This window comes from Carettochelys insculpta, chromosome 6, assembly GCF_033958435.1.
Source record: "Carettochelys insculpta isolate YL-2023 chromosome 6, ASM3395843v1, whole genome shotgun sequence".
Taxonomy (NCBI): Eukaryota; Metazoa; Chordata; order Testudines; family Carettochelyidae; genus Carettochelys; species Carettochelys insculpta.
The window spans coordinates 81,767,795-81,784,941 of NC_134142.1; the positions used below are offsets into that span (position 1 = coordinate 81,767,795).

At 45.5% G+C, this 17,147-nt stretch overlaps 1 protein-coding gene across 1 annotated transcript in view; it reads right to left on the reverse strand.

Moving 5' to 3' along the window:
- Positions 1–1,306: 1,306 nt before the first annotated feature.
- Positions 1,307–17,147, reverse strand: part of LOC142014610 (CD59 glycoprotein-like) — a 29,045-nt gene continuing 13,204 nt past the window's right edge. Inside the window, exons 2-4 of the mRNA XM_074997473.1 lie at positions 15,284–15,361; positions 13,860–13,961; positions 1,307–2,441 (exon numbers count right to left, since the gene is read on the reverse strand). Of these exons, the coding sequence (XP_074853574.1) occupies positions 2,248–2,441; positions 13,860–13,961; positions 15,284–15,338 (351 nt within the window). The 5' untranslated portion in view covers positions 15,339–15,361 and the 3' untranslated portion in view covers positions 1,307–2,247. The remainder of the gene's footprint in view (positions 2,442–13,859; positions 13,962–15,283; positions 15,362–17,147) is intronic.

Sequence of the window (17,147 nt, forward strand, 5' to 3'; positions counted from 1 at the left end):
TAGCTGAGAACTTAGAGGGTGGCCTCGCAAAAGAGATTTAGGTGCCACCCAGCTGACTAGCAGAGTGCCCACAGCCACCCACACTGGCAGTATGTGTGTTCCCATTAGTGGCGCACATCTATACATGCCTTGGTGCACATAACAAAATTTCTTCCACCCATGGATGGGAAAAAATAGCAGGAATGCTGCCCTACCCTGCCCTACCTTCAGCCCCTCTGACTTCTAAGCCTCCTCCCCGACTAGTTCACCCCTACCCCTGCTCTGAGCCTCCAACACTGCACCCCGTGCCCTGGGCCCCCCACCTTCCAATATCCTTCCCTGTCTCCTGCACCCCCATTCCATGCCTGAGCTCCCCACAGCCAACCCCTTGCCCTGACTCTTGTACCACCCTGTCTTGAGCCCCCAACATCCTCAACTCTCCACCCCGCCCTGACTCCTGCAGACCCTACCCCCTGCCTTGAGCCCCCTATTCCCAACCCTCTGCCCTGACTTCTTGCACCCACCATATCCTGCCCTGAGACCCCCATAAGAACCTGAGCAATGCTAGGTAAATTCTCTCGTATTACATATTGTTAAGTTACACGGGCAAAAGGGGTTGTCTGAAGCCTGAAATCAGATTAGTCACCCCGCCATTTCTAATGAACTAGTCCCTTCCCCATACATTTTACAGTTCTGGAGATATTAATTGATTGTATGGAGTCTCCACTTCCAGATAGGCTGCCTTGTGAATTACTTCAGGTTACGTTTCTCATTGCCCAGCATATGATTCTTTCTAGCTATAACAAGCATTGTGATGCATAACCATACTTATCTCATAGTTTTGTTTATCTTTGTCTTTTTTTTTATTCTTCTAAAACCACCATCATCATTCATTGTCTGAGTGATCAGATAAATACCAGAACATCTTAGGAGATGGAATTATTTTGGCCAAATGAAACTAAAATCAAACTGCCATATGTTCTAGAAGGAATAATATGGGGACTTCATCTGCCCCAGCAACCTGTGACAGCAAAACAGAAATGCACTGGTCACCACAGGAGACTCTGGCTACCACGGAACACAAATACAAATGTCTTTGGTAATTGATTGCCCCCCATTCTCTTCCCAAAGGCAAGTAGGGTAGTGCACCCTTAAGGAAGCAAAGGAAGGTTTGATATTACAGAGTACAAATTAAGATGGGGGCTCCAAATATAGTAAAATAACCAAAGTCATCCCCAGTCACTAAATGAGACAATGCAATTGATGGCAAGATCAAGGCTGTGTCAAAAAGCAATCTTTCTATAAACAGAAAATAAGCATTTTTCATTCAATACATTTTTATTAGCAGTAATAATAATAAAATGTGAGCAGTTATAAATGTTGCACAAACAGGTTCTACAAGTTATTTCTAGAACATCCACATTTAGGAGCTGGAAGAGTTAGTTGCATTTATTGAATCTGTTTTCAAGCAGAAAATATATAAAGCATATCCAGCCTGGAAATTCTGTTTTTAAACTCTTAACTGTTTTTCAGACAAAATTATCAGGCCAGGGCCAAAAGATTTCACTTAACTTGTTTGCTGTGTGGAGGACCCGCTCAGTTCAAATCTTTGTTGTGAAAGCCACAATATGCAAAAGATAAAATTTACACAAGATGCTGAAGCACCAGCTACATATACCTACATGCTCATAGAACTCTACAGAGAGGCAAGACATTTACTTAAAATGCACCTCAATTCAATTTTCAGTTGTAAAACATTCAAAAGCTTCCCCCCAAAATAATGCAATTTCAGTGGCTTCAGAATTGATCTGAAAAAAACAGCTTTTCAGCAAGAACTAGGATTTTCATTATATTAATAAGGAATATCACTTTTAAACAGCAGGAGAATTCACTGGATAATGTGGATTCACTGAAGGCTAATAGAACTTATTGGACAAGAAAGAAAAACATAACTGCAAATTCACAGACATTAAGAAATCACAATTTTCTATCATCTAATATGTTTGCCAAGTTTTTTTCAACATACATCGTTTTCTAAAAGATGGCCTTTTTCTCTGACTGGGACATCACAAAATGTTCTCTCTCTGACTGATCATATACAATGCGCCCCTTTTTCCAGGGAGCTGTGGACAGTAATTTATCCAATAGAGAACACTCTGTAAAACAGGATTTATAGGTCAGAGGGCAACAATTCAGTACCTTATAGGCAGAGAACTGGGAAAATATTTAGCAGTACAAACAGAAATGTTTAACTTTTTTTTCTCCTGATTAAAAGAGTATCCAGATCGTGGTCATCACAGTCACAATGCTCAGAATTGTTTCTCTAACCACTGTGGCTGGACCCTTATTGCAAAAGTCCGTTTGGCAGCAGTAGAAATGAAAGTTGTCAGCACCAAACTCATCAGCAATCTCATTAATGTTGCACCGGGAGGATTTCCAGCAGGCATAGGTTTTCAATTCAGCTTTCAAAAAAAGAGTCAAAAGAGAGATAGAAGCAGGATTTTATTATCATAGAACTGGAAGAAACCTTGAGGGGTAATCAAGTCTAGCCCCCTGTACTCATGCCAGGACCAAACACCATCTAGACCATTCCTGATATGTGTTTGCCTAGCCAGCCTGTTCTTAAAAATCTCCAATGATGGATATTCCACATTCTCCCTAAGCAATTTATTCCAGTGCTTAACCACCCCCATAGTTAAGAAGTTCTTCCTAATGTCCAACCTAAACCTCCCTTGCTGCAATTTACATTCTTTGCTTCTTATCCTATCACAGAGGTTAAGGAGAATAATTTTATTTACTCCTCTTTATAACAACCTTTTAGGTACTTAAAAGCTGTTAGCATGTCCCCTCTCAGTCTTTTCTTTTCCAGACTAAACAAACCCAATTCTTTCTATGTTCCCTCATAGCTCATGTTTTCTAGACCTTTAATCATTTCATTAGTCTTCTCTGGACCATCTCCAATTTGTCTACATCCTTCCTGAAATGGGATGCCCAGAACTGGACACAGTACTCCAGATGAGGCCTAATCACAGCAGAGTAGTGTGGAAGAATTAATTTCTCCTCATGTCTTGCTTGCGATACTTTTGCTAATACATCCCAGAATGATGTTTCCTGTTTTTTGCAACAGTGTCATAGTGTTTATTCATATTTAGCTTGTGGTCCTCTATGACCTCTAGATTCCTTTCCACAGTACTGCTTCCTAGACAATCACTTCCCATTTTGAATGTGTGAAATGGATGTGCTTTCCTAAATGGAGTTCTTTGTATTTGTCCTTATTGAATTTCCTCCTGTTCACTTCAGACCATTTCTCCAGAGCATTCTGAATTCTAATCCTGGCCATGTCTACACTAGCCCCAAACTTTGAAATGGCCATGTAAATGGCCATTTCGAAGTTTACTAATGAAGTGCTGAAATACATATTCAGCGCCTCATTAGCATGCAGGCAGCCGCGGCACTTTGAAATCGACGTGGCTCGCCGCCGCGTGGCTCATCCTGACGGGGCTCCTTTTCGAAAGGACCCCGCCTACTTCAAAGTCCCCTTATTCCTATGAGCAGATGGGAATAAGGGGACTTTGAAGTAGGTGGGGTCCTTTCGAAAAGGAGCCCCGTCAGGACGAGCTGCATGGCGGTGAGCTGCGTCAATTTCGAAGTGCCGCGGCCGCCCGCATGCTAATGAGGTGCTGAATATGTATTTCAGCGCTTCATTAGTAAACTTCGAAATGGCCATTTACATGGCCATTTCAAAGTTTGGGGCTAGTGTAGACACGGCCCCTATCTTCCAAAATACTTGCAAGTCCTCCCAGCTTTCTATCACCCTCAAACTTCATAAGTGTACTTTCTATACCATTATCTAAATTGTTAATGAAGATATTAAACACAACTGGTTCCAAAATATATTCCTGAGGAACCCCATGTGTTATACCCTTCCAGCATGACAGTGAACCATTTATAACTACTCTCTAGGAATGGTTATCCAACCAGTCATGCACCCATCTTATACCAGCCCCATATAAGTTGTATTTCCCTAATTTATCAAAACAAAAAAGCAGTCAAGTAGCACTTTAAAGACTAACAAAATAATTTATTAGGTGATGAGCTTTCGTGGGACAGACCCACTTCTGCAGATCTGATGAAATGACTGCTTTTTGTTTTGATAGAATACAGACTAACACAGCTATCTCTTTGCCACAACACCACATTAACTTCTGACAATGGGCTGCATCTTCCGTGACTAAAGAGACTTCGTCAGCTCTGGTCCTTCCCTAATTTATCGGAGGTTGTTGCCCATGATCTGAAGTTACTGTGCAGGGATTGGCTCCAGGTTTACAGTTACTATGGTGTCATCTATAGTTGCTGGTGAGAATTTATTTAAGGTTGGCAGGCTGTCTGTAGGCACGGACAGACCTGCCTCCCAAGGTCTGTGAGAGTGAAGGATCGTTGTCCAGGAAGGGTTGTAGATCACTGATAATGCGCTGGAGATGCTTTAGCTGGGGGCTGTATGTGATGGCCAGTGGTGTTCTCTTGTTTTCCTTTTTGGGCCTATCTTGTAGCAGGTGGCTTCTGAGTACACATCTGGCTCTGTCAATCTGTTTCTTTACTTCCTTAGATGGGTATTGTAGTTTCAGGAAAGCTTGGTAAAGGCCTTGTAGATGTTTGTCTCTATCTGAGGGATTGGAACAAATGTAGCTGTACCTTAGTGCCTGGCTGTAAACAATGGATCATGTAGTGTGCCCTGGATGGAAGCTGGAGGCGTGTAGGTAGGCATAGTGGTCCGTGGGGTTTTGGTATAGGATGGTATATATGTGACTATCACTTATTTGCACAGTAGTGTCCAGGAAGTGGCTTTCTTGTGTGGACTGGTGTAGCCAGACAGCCAGCCCCCTCTCAGACCAGCATTGCTGGGAACACAAGGGAGCCAAAACAACAGGGCACTTAACATAAATTCCAGCACAGCCTTTGAAGCTGTGAGAAGCACAGGTGTGCTGCTGCAATGTGCCTCTGGGAACATATATAACGATTAGGCTCACAGCAGACAGAGAAGCTGTGACAGACATGGCTCTTAGCCCCTACTAAATAACGTGATGCACACACACCCACATCCTAGGTGGGAAAATATTTACCCTAATAAAAGAATGTCCAGTAGTCGAAACTTATTGTTTCTCTCCCTTGCAAGTGTAAACTACTCTTGCGAGAGCTGGCGTCACCCAGACAGACCAGCCCCAATTTGGCATAAGAAAGGAGAAAGAGAATAAAGGAGTACAGAGGTATAAGTATGGGACCTACAGCACCATGATTTTTGAGTGCTTTTCACTATCTATCTGCTGGTCAGATAAGTGACAGCCTCCCAAGGCTTCTGCAGCTAAGAGGGTCCCTGAGCCTTGTCCCTTATTCGTCTTTCCGCGGAATTGAGTGACCGATCCTGGCTTGGCACCGCTGGAATCGAGAGATGCAAGGAGGGTAAGAAGCACCCACACCTGATCTCCTATCTTTAGTGTACACATATTTTGACATAGAGCTCTATACTTTGTTTTCTTTCTTTGGGATTGTGGCTTCAGCTTTGTAACTTGTTTGTGTAACATCTATACATTTAAATAAGTAGGCACTAGCAATTTTGTAACCACATGATTAGAATCTAGTGTAATAAATTTTGGTAACCATTTGTGCATAAGCCTGACTTGTTTCTCTGGTTTACTGTAAAGCAGCCAACACAATTAAAGAACCTCAGCCGTTTTGGCTATAAAGCCTGGCCATTAGGTAAGAGTACTAAGAGCCTAGCGTTGAGTTGTGCCGCCTCCACAGGGCAAACTCTTGGGGCGCCTGTCAGTCAATCCTGACTGCCCACTGCGAAGGAGCTCTGAGCTCCAGCAGTTAAAGTCACAGGTGTGGAAAGGCTCTTAGTGCTGCCATTGGGGCACCTGTCAGTCAGCGTTGACTGCCCACTGCGAAGGAGCTCTGAGCTCTAGCAGTTAAAGTCACGGGTGGTTAGGACCTTGGGGCATCCGTCAGCCTAGCCCGGGCTGCCCGCCGCGAAGGGACAGTGCGTTCTAGCAGTTAAAGTCACGGATGGTATAAAACGGGCATAGCTGGCACCTCACCAAACATCCTTGGCCATCGGCTAACAGATTTGGCGTAGTCGAAGCAGGATTGTGATATAGGCTGCACTACAGTAACACAATGAAACCAGTCATGATAAACACCACAGAATTCCCTGAGCTAGAGAAAAGTTTGACCCAAGAGGGATGGGGAAATCCTCTGTGGAGCAAAGAACTGCTGGAGAAATATTGGGGAAAACCAGCAGAGATCTGGCAGCATTTCTGTAACTGGAGAACTGCCTGCAAGATGAAGAAAGGAAAAGGAAAAGGTGCTTGTATATGGCTGCTTACTAACATTTGGCAAGCTGCCTGTAAGGATTATCATAGTCTGGCAATAGAATTTAATAGGCTACAACAGGAAAGGGACACACTGCGCAAGGAATGCCAGAATTTAGATACCAGAGTAAGAACACTGAATAGGGATATGGAGCATCTTCAGAAAAGATTACTTCCCTTAATTGAGAAAGAAGGGATAGAACGAAGGGAAAAGCTGGAGACTAAAACACGCAGAATCAACCAGGCTAAAGTTGAGACTGCTCTCTGGCTAGACCCTGAGGAATGGGACGGAGACATTTGGGATTCAGCAGATGAGTCCCCCTCCTCTGAGGAGGAAGGTCCCTCTGTAAAATTAAGACCAGCTATCACACATCACAAATCAGAAGAACATGAGGGAAATTTGAGTGGGGCAGAGCTGGATGAGGAAGGGGATGACAATGATCCATCCACCTCTTCAAAAACAAAGAAGGGAGGTAAAAAGGGAAAAGGGAGTAAAGCTCCAACACACTTTACCAAAATTACCACCCGCCAATACACTCCCATGGAGTTAAAAACAATCCAGGGAGATTTTGCTAAAAAGCCTGAGGAAGGTATAATAGAGTGGCTGGTCCGCCTCTGGGACACTGGGGGTGGATATATACGCCTGACAGCCCAAGAAACTGAGCGCCTTAACTTAGGTGCAGGAATATTCCTGGAACATTCAGAGGGGAACACCCCTAAAACACTTTGGTCTCTGGCTTGTCGATGGGCAAGAGGAATTTACCCAGCAGACCGAGATGAACCCACAGTAATGCACTGGACCAGCATAGATGAGGTAAAAACAGCTCTATTAACTGTGGCTGTCATTAGCATGCTTGGCCGAAACCCTCAAGATTTAGCCTATGAAAGTCCATGGGAGGGTCAGGTAGATGTAGATGATCTCAGACCCCTGCTTAAGGGAGCTCCGAGTAATCATAGGGCTATGGCACTGTCCCTTAGATCAGAAGCTGCAGCAGATAACAGAACCTTTCGGGCACTGCTAAACCGTCTGGTGTCATACTTTAGAGAATTTGGAGACATCAGAGCACTGACAGGCAAAGCTAAGATGCGTTCCCTTCAGGGAAACAAGGGGGCACCATCTAAAGGATATAAAAACAAGCGAGAGCCAACCCAGGAGGAAAAGGAGCTTAGAGCCAAGTTGTGGAGACAATGTCTGGCTTTAGGTTATCCCAGAGATGTAATAAATGGACTGCCCACAGAGCGGCTAAAGTTATTCCATATCACCAACCCATACCTAAACCTGAGGGGGGCGGGTGGCACAGAGGACCTTATTCACCTATTCTTAGTAAAGAACCTGGCTTGTTCTTTATTTGTGGGGACAAGGCATATAAATATCTGCCTGTAGGTTGGACTGGAAGGTGTTCACTGGGACATGCAGTACCCGAGGGACTAACAGTACACCCTCATGTTGATGCCCCCAGAATAACAAATCTGGGAAGTTTTATACACCGATCCAAACGAAAGTTCACCTACAACCCCGATTGAACGGCCCTCTGGTTTTCACCGATTTACACGTGCACTTATACCTTGGTTAGGTATAACTGAGCTCGAGATGGCGATAGCAAACGTTTCTGGACAATTGGAAATTGCTCTTAATCATACTGCTGATGCATTAGGGCTTTTAAATGAACAACTTCAGTCTGTGGCCCGATATGCTCTGCAGAACAGAATAGCACTAGATGCTACCCTAGCCCAGCAAGGAGGAGTGTGTGCTGTCATCAACCAATCTTGTTGTTTTTATGTAAATCATTCAGGGCAAATAGAGCAAGATGTGGTTGCTATTAAAGGTGCAGTTAAAATTTTACATGCAGTGGCTGAGGATGGACAAACCTCATGGATGCAATGGTTAGCTCAACACTTGGGATTTTCCCTCTCCCCGTTTTTACATTCGGTTGTAAATACTGTTTTAACCATTTTAATTATTGTAATTGTTTTTGTGTAACTTTATGTATTATGAAGCGTTTGATTCAAACTGCTCTTTCCTCCACACAAATCAGATACCTAGAGCTAAAAAGGGATCCTAACCAATTCCGCGAACCCTCGTCCTCTAATTTGTTCGTTGGGTATTTCTAGATTTCCCCAAGGAGGGCAAAAGGTGCTGGCATCACCGCCACCTTGCAATCTGGGATGTAGTGTGGTGCATCAGGGGGTGGAATGTAGCCAGACAGCCAGCCCCCTCTCAGACCAGCATTGCTGGGAACACAAGGGAGCCAAAACAACAGGGCACTTAACATAAATTCCAGCACAGCCTTTGAAGCTGTGAGAAGCACAGGTGTGCTGCTGCAATGTGCCTCTGGGAACATATATAACGATTAGGCTCACAGCAGACAGAGAAGCTGTGACAGACATGGCTCTTAGCCCCTACTAAATAACGTGATGCACACACACCCACATCCTAGGTGGGAAAATATTTACCCTAATAAAAGAATGTCCAGTAGTCGAAACTTATTGTTTCTCTCCCTTGCAAGTGTAAACTACTCTTGCGAGAGCTGGCGTCACCCAGACAGACCAGCCCCAATTTGGCATAAGAAAGGAGAAAGAGAATAAAGGAGTACAGAGGTATAAGTATGGGACCTACAGCACCATGATTTTTGAGTGCTTTTCACTATCTATCTGCTGGTCAGATAAGTGACAGCCTCCCAAGGCTTCTGCAGCTAAGAGGGTCCCTGAGCCTTGTCCCTTATTCGTCTTTCCGCGGAATTGAGTGACCGATCCTGGCTTGGCACCGCTGGAATCGAGAGATGCAAGGAGGGTAAGAAGCACCCACACCTGATCTCCTATCTTTAGTGTACACATATTTTGACATAGAGCTCTATACTTTGTTTTCTTTCTTTGGGATTGTGGCTTCAGCTTTGTAACTTGTTTGTGTAACATCTATACATTTAAATAAGTAGGCACTAGCAATTTTGTAACCACATGATTAGAATCTAGTGTAATAAATTTTGGTAACCATTTGTGCATAAGCCTGACTTGTTTCTCTGGTTTACTGTAAAGCAGCCAACACAATTAAAGAACCTCAGCCGTTTTGGCTATAAAGCCTGGCCATTAGGTAAGAGTACTAAGAGCCTAGCGTTGAGTTGTGCCGCCTCCACAGGGCAAACTCTTGGGGCGCCTGTCAGTCAATCCTGACTGCCCACTGCGAAGGAGCTCTGAGCTCCAGCAGTTAAAGTCACAGGTGTGGAAAGGCTCTTAGTGCTGCCATTGGGGCACCTGTCAGTCAGCGTTGACTGCCCACTGCGAAGGAGCTCTGAGCTCTAGCAGTTAAAGTCACGGGTGGTTAGGACCTTGGGGCATCCGTCAGCCTAGCCCGGGCTGCCCGCCGCGAAGGGACAGTGCGTCCTAGCAGTTAAAGTCACGGATGGTATAAAACGGGCATAGCTGGCACCTCACCAAACATCCTTGGCCATCGGCTAACAACTGGTCCAGGCTGAGGGTGATGGTGGGGTGGAAACTGTTGAAATCACAGTGGAACTCTTCAAGATCCTCTTTGCCTTGGGTCCAGATGATGAAGATGTCATCAATGTAGCACAAGCATAGGAGGAGCACTAGGGGACAAGAGCTGAGGAAGCACTGTTCCAGGTCAGCCATAAAAATGTTGGCATACTGTGGGGCCATGCAAATGCCCATAGCAGTGCCACTAATTTGAAGGTATAAATTGTCCTCAACTCTGAAATAGTTGTGGGTGAGGATAAAGTCACAAAGTTCCGCCATCATTTGTGCCTCGGCCTCATGCTATCAGGTTGGCTTAACATTATTTGTTCTTTACAAATCCATGCTGACTGTTACTTATCACTTTATTATCTTCTAGTTGTTTGCAAATGGATTCCTTAATTATATTCCTATTTTAACTTCTGAACCTACCTCATTTTCATACAGGAACATTTGCTTCTCCATAGCAAAGAAGCAGAATCACTGCCCTGGTCTGAACATGCTTATTTTTCAAACTCCTTTCAACATGTCCAGGCACTCTTCTCTGAGCATGCACTATAAACATGCTGATGGGAGCACATGTGAGACAATAATGAGCCTGTTGTCAGTTAAGTATTAGGTTGAGGTATGATTTGAGTATTCCCTCTAGCAATGGTTACACACAAATTTCTAGCTCAGCTGAAATAGTGCTTTAATCTTGAGCTAGTTGTCCATTAGGGATCTGGGTTGAAACTCAAGTGCTACTGTCACTCAAACTAGTAATGCAGTGAGACAACACCTTGACTTAGCACACCTCATAAGCTACACAGAGCAATCTGGTTAGCAGACAAAGTGCTCTTTGAAAGGGAAACCTGGGATGCATTATTCATTGCTGAATAAAGCACAGTTTCTGCTCAGTTCTCCTCAGCATCTACAGCGGGGGGCGCGGGGCGGGGGAGAATCCCCAGATGACAGTCTGGATTCAGACTGCAGCTTATCTGGATCTGGCTTTTTCTCCCTGCCTCTCCCAGCACACCCTCCCTCTGCTGCTCTGATTGGCTGGAATTCCTTCATGCTCATGGATTCACTAGCTTGCAGCTTCAATATTTTTGGCAGTGACATAACTGGGGGCATTTAAATAGTCCTTATTATCATGAGACACTGTAGCCAGTTTCTATGTTGGAGAGGAAGAATGAAATGGAGACAGGGAAGGAGGAATGTATGTAGTGGAATCTAAAGATAGGAGAAACGTATTTAATTCTGGCAGTCTTTTTTATATATATAAAAAAAGTTAGGTATTGTCTACATGAGAAAGTTGCATTAATTTCAGCTGATGTGAAAAGATACAGGGAAACTCTTTTATAATATTGGTTTAAGAATGGCATGTTTCAATTTTAGTTTTTTTAAACGAATAAAAGAGTTTCCATACAGACTTTTGCATCGGTTTAAGTGAATCAATTTAAAATCTCACATACAGTCACGATAGTACAACTTTCTCAGGTAGGCAAGCCCTCACTTACAGGTTCTGGTTACAGCTTACTGCATGATCTCCCAGCCATTCTTGTAGGAATCCCAACAACAAAAGGCAAGAGGCAGAACCTCTGTTTGGTTTGGGTAGTGTGGGATCATGGAGTAGGAAGCTATTGTTCACCCAAACAGTTCTGTAACTGAACAAAAAAAAAAGGTGTGGAGTAATCCAGAGCCACAAGAAACTTTGAGCATGAGCTTTCGTGAGCACAGACTCACTTCATCAGTGAGTCTGTGCTCACGAAAGCTCATGCTCAAAACTTTTCTGTTAGTCTATAAGGTGCCACAGGACCCTTCATTGCTGTTACAGATCCAGACTAACACGGCTACCCCTCCGATACATAAGAAACTTTGAATCACTGGCTCACAGAGCTGCTGAACTCTCTTTCATATTCAAATTCAACACATTAACATGTGGTTTGAACCAGGATGCAAATTTTCTGGGACATTATAGGGGCTCTTTTGCATACTTGGCTTAATCTAATTCTTGACACCCCCCCCCCGACTCCTGCTCTCTGATTTGCTCACCTTGATAATTTTTGGTTCTCTGTGCCTTAAATATTGAGTCTGTTCTGGTAAGGCTATGGTCTGAAGAAGTGGGTCTGTCCCACAAAAGCTCATCACCTAATAAATTATTTTGTTAGTCTTTAAAGTGCTACTCGACTGATTTTTTTCTTTTGATAGTATATAGACTAGCACGGCTCCCTCTCTGTTACTGGCTCCTTTTAGTTTATGCTTTAAGAAAGAACAAAACTGTAAGCTGACTTGCTCCTATTAAGCCCTTGGTTCAATAGACTCTGGCCAGCTGCTTCACTTCTGAGCTACTTTCTCAGGAAAAACATACTCTCCCTCAACAATCCACTCTCTTCTGAAGGAATATCATTTATAAGAGCACATACTGGTTCACAATGCTGTGTAGCATTTCCCTTACTGCTAGAAAGCATGAGCCATATAAAGGACAATACATGATTATGAACAAAAGCAGACTTTTTTTCTATAAGATTTCCTATACTTCCTCATTCCTTGCTATTCCTTGGTGTTACTCAGAAAAGGTGAAGAAAAAGTGCAATGGTCACATCATTTACACATGGAAGATCCTTGTTCCTCAGGCAGATTCAGGTTTTCAGGTCAGTAACTCTGACTGAGATATAGATATATTTGGCTTCTTCCTATTCTGCAATAAAAAGCACACATCCAGCATTCTTGGGCTTATGACATTTTGGTGTTAGAAAAATTACTTCATTTTTTCAAATATGGTTTGGTTGTTCTGAGATTTTTCAACCATAAGGTTCTTTTAGGTGAGTGCAGGGCCATCCTTTTGTCTTCAGGTGCTCCACGCAGCCTGAGGACCTACGCCCTCTCTCCACACTGGAGAGCTAAACAACAACTCCGCAGGGTGGGGGGTTGTGCTAGGGACTGTGGGACAGAAGCAGGGCAGGGAGGCTGTTGGAAGGGGGAGCAGTGCTGCCCATTAATGCTGTGGGTCAGGAGGCAGAGCAGGGGGACCATCAGATCACAGTGTGTTGGGCTGAGGGATTCAGCCGCTGGGGGGACAGGAGATGGAGTGAGGGGCTAAGGGGCTTGGGGATCGGGAGGCAGGGTGGGAGGCACAGCAGAGGCCAGAGGACTGGGGCTGCTTGAGGCAGCACTGGCCTTCAGCTATGCTGGGCATACATGGGTGCAACATAGGGCGCTATTTAATTTGAAGCAAAGTGGTACCCCAGATGTAGTGGTGCCCTACGCAACTAAATACTCTACGTACACCTAGGGACAGGCCTGAGTGAGCTCTATTATGCTGGGAACAAACCACATGAAGTGCGCTTTATGTACTAGAGACTTACGGTGACTTGCTGTTAATTTGTTCACTTGGGCTGTGTCTACACGTGCCCCAAACTTCGAAATGGCCATGCAAATGGCCATTTCGAAGTTTACTAATGAAGCGCTGAAATGCATATTCAGCGCTTCATTAGCATGCGGGCGGCAGCCGCGCTTCGAAACAGACGCTCCTTGCCGCCGCGCGGCGCGTCCAGACGGGACTCCTTTTTGAAAGGATGCTGCCTACTTCGAAGTCCCCTTATTCCCATGAGCTCATGGGAATAAGGGGACTTCGAAGTAGGCGGCGTCCTTTCGAAAAGGAGCCCCGTCTGGACGCGCCGCGCGGCGGCAAGGAGCGTCAATTTCGAAGCGCGGCTCCCGCCCGCATGCTAATGAAGCGCTGAATATGCATTTCAGCGCTTCATTAGTAAACTTCGAAATGGCCATTTGCATGGCCATTTCGAAGTTTGGGGCACGTGTAGACACAGCCTTGGACTCCTCCAATTTGATTTTTACCTGACTATATGACAAATGTTGGTATCTAATATACAACACCACTGTTTAGCTTAATCAGGTGTTCAAAAAAAACAAGATGTAAGTAACTGGCAATAATTCAAATGGTATTTCATCCTGAACTAAATTAATAAATCAGACATTTCCAGACTACAAAAGCACAGACTTTTTTAATTTTAATTTAATTTGACCATTGGATGGGACACATACCAAACCTGATCTGTAAGCAAGTATCATCTCCATGGATGCAGGTAGCATTGGTTGAGCACAGTGATGGACTATATTCACAGGTGTAACACTTCAGGGAATATCCTAAACAATAAAAGAATATTTTATCATTACATAGGAACCAGCTCCTTTCCTAATACAAATTCAAAATTCTCATAGTGAACGACTTTTCAATAGCCGTTAGACCATCTGAAATCCTCAAATAAAAAAGACTATCCTTTAAAAAGCCCTTTAGGCGGCAAATTAGTTTTAAGTCTCAAAATTTACAAACCCAAGTTCAGAGAAACAGTAGCTGCATATAAATAAGGTAAATTGGGACTGCTTCCAACTGCTGCAATGCAGAGATCCAGCTTTTACCAGCCCAGGGATATTAACCTGAGTTCTCTACATCTTTTTTTTACTGGTGATATTGATGCAGAAATTCTTATCCTTTTAATCAGCTGCTTTGTCCTTTCTCTCTCAGTGCTTCTTGCCCCACCTCTAAAGCCTTCTTTCTTACCATCAGCCCACTTTTTTTCAACAAAAAAATTTTTTTCTTCCTAATTTTTAATCTTGTCCCAAACCATGCATGCTCTCATAAATCTTCTGTACCATGCCAGTGACACCTTTCCTAATTCTCACTGCAAGCACCCACTCTTCCGATCATTAACCTCTTTTTGCTCATCCTCTAATTTCTGCAGAAAGTAGGAACTGTGGGCATGTCTTCTCTACCTGATGGATCGGGTCAGTGTCAGTCTTCTGGGGTTCAGTTTCATGTGCCTAGTAGGGAGGTGAGAAATTGAACTATCAGTTGACCCCTGTACCTCTGTACTTCCTCTTTCGGAATAGCTTATTTCAAAATACAGCTGCTGTGAAGAAGAAGTTATCTGAAGAAAAAATTAAACTGTGAATTTTTTTAAAAAAATCTCATACTGAGCTCCCCGAAGGATGATCCATGAGATTTCTTTAGCAAGTTTTGCCACACCATCCTCCTGAAGGTAACTGTATTTGTCTACATGTGAAAATTTATGAAATTATGACATTTGCTTCTGCCAAATATTTCAGAAGTGTTTATCCCCTTGTTCCCCAACTCTGCACAATACTTTGTATACAATTTACACCAGCAACCTTCTGCTGATGCTATATCAGTAAAACAAGATTTTTTCTTTTCTTATACTGCTATGGGATGCTCAGTGTATGCCTGTTTTCAAGCTGATGCAAGAATATATTCTGTTTCAGATGTACACCCCACCCATGAATCCGCCCTCTCCATAGGAAATGACACTAGACACTGCTTCCTTCCCCTGCCCCCACAACTTGTGTCTATAATGACAAATTCTATCCAGGACCACATTTTATACCTGTCTGATATGACAATGGTACATGTATAAGAAAAATATTAACATCGGAATCTCTGGGATACCTACCAGAACTGCAGTAAGCAATTAGAACAATGAAGACTGGAAACAGGATACAATTCATTTTGTTCACAATTGTTCCAAAATCTGGAAGCAAGAATAAATGCAAAATGGTTACAGCTTCCTTACTTTATAATATTTAAAATCAGAAAAAGTTGTGATACAAAAAGAATAAGGCCTAGTAGTCTAACCATACACATGAATAGGGATCAGGAACTCCTGAATTCTAACCTTGGCCCAGACAGATCATTTCTACGACAAACCCCTAGCCAGGAGGGCGGAGGAGATAGTGTCCTGGACCTGGCTGCCAAACACTGGAACACCTTAGGTGACAGGTGGGTTGCCACCACTCTGGAGGCCCGGGGACACCTCACCCGCACTATGGAGAAGGTCCGGGCGAATATAAAAGAGCTGCGGCAGAGGTATACCTGGGCCTGGGATGCTGCCAGCCGGTCGGGAGAACAACAGCCAAGCTGTCCATATTACTGGGAGCTGTATGAGCTCCTCTGGGTGGAGGACACCTCTCGCACTGCAAGCCCCCGGACACATCCAAGAAGGGCCCACACCCCCTGGAGCTGGAGTTCCACCTGGAGGAGCAGCAGCTGAGTGAGGCTGAGGCTGAAGGCAACAGTGCGTACCAGGCTAGTGAGGGGATCCTGGTGATCAGTCTGGAGTTGGGCTCCTCCTCCAGCCAGGGCACCTCCAGGGCCTCGCCACAGTTGTTCAAGGTACCTGCCGGTGAGTACCCCATCGGGCATGCACCTAGAGTACAGGGGGCAGGCAAGGGTGGGGCGTGCCGCAATCCCCACCAGGCTGGCTCAGGCGGGATCCCACCCTGCGAGCTCAGCACCTGCCCATGTGCAAGGCACCATGTTCCACCTAGTCTGACCACGCAGCCCCAGGGCATGGGCACCAGCCCTCTGCCAGCCCCACAGGAGACTGCAAGAGCCCCATTGCCCCAGGGGAGAGGATTCCGCCTTCCCCTGACACAGCTGAGAGTGGGACAACCACACAGGCAAAGGCCCAATGCAAGACACACCATCAGGGACTGTGGCCCTCTATTCGCAAGCAAGCCTGCAGGACACAAGCAGCACCCACACCCCTGGACAGCACCTCAAGCTGCATGTGTGCAGGGAGTGGAGGGTGGGAGGATGCCAGGGGCCATGTGGTGGGAAGGACTCACCGTGTCTCCTCCTTGTCTCCCTCCCAGCTGGACCACTGGAAGGCTGGGCCAACCCCACCTCTCCACCAGGGCCAGACAGCCCCTGGGTGGAGCCAGACACAGAGCCAGAGCTGGAGCTGGGAGTGCCAGCAGGACCACCAGCGCTGGCATGCAGTGGTGCCCCTCTGTGGAGTGGGCGGGCTCATGGACAGAGGGCCTGTCACCGGGGCGAGGAGGACTGGGGGGCCTCAGGCAGGTCGCTGACATACTGGAGCAACGGCTGCGGGCTGACGAGGTGCAGTGGGCAAGGGACTGGGAGTGGCAGGCATGGGCATGGAAACAGCTGATGTCCCACCTAGACACTATCGCTGGTGTCTGATGGAACCAGCTGGCCCAGCCACCTGCACCCGCTGCCCCTCCCTATATGTCCTCTCCCCCTGCCCCATTCCCCCTGCCCTTCCCCCACCAGACCTCCCCACTGCTGTCCTGTCCTCGGCCACCTCTCCTTCCCTCAGGTCCCCACCACCAAGCCTCACCCCACCACAGCCCCTCCTTGCCCATACCTCCCCGCACCAACAGCCCCAACCCAGCCCCATCGGGTCCCCAAACCTGCGGTGGGAAGAGACCCCATGGCCAAGGCCACTCAGGCTCCCACACCCCACTGAGGTCTCTACCCACCACCCTCTCCCTAGACTGAGGGCTGCCACTCCC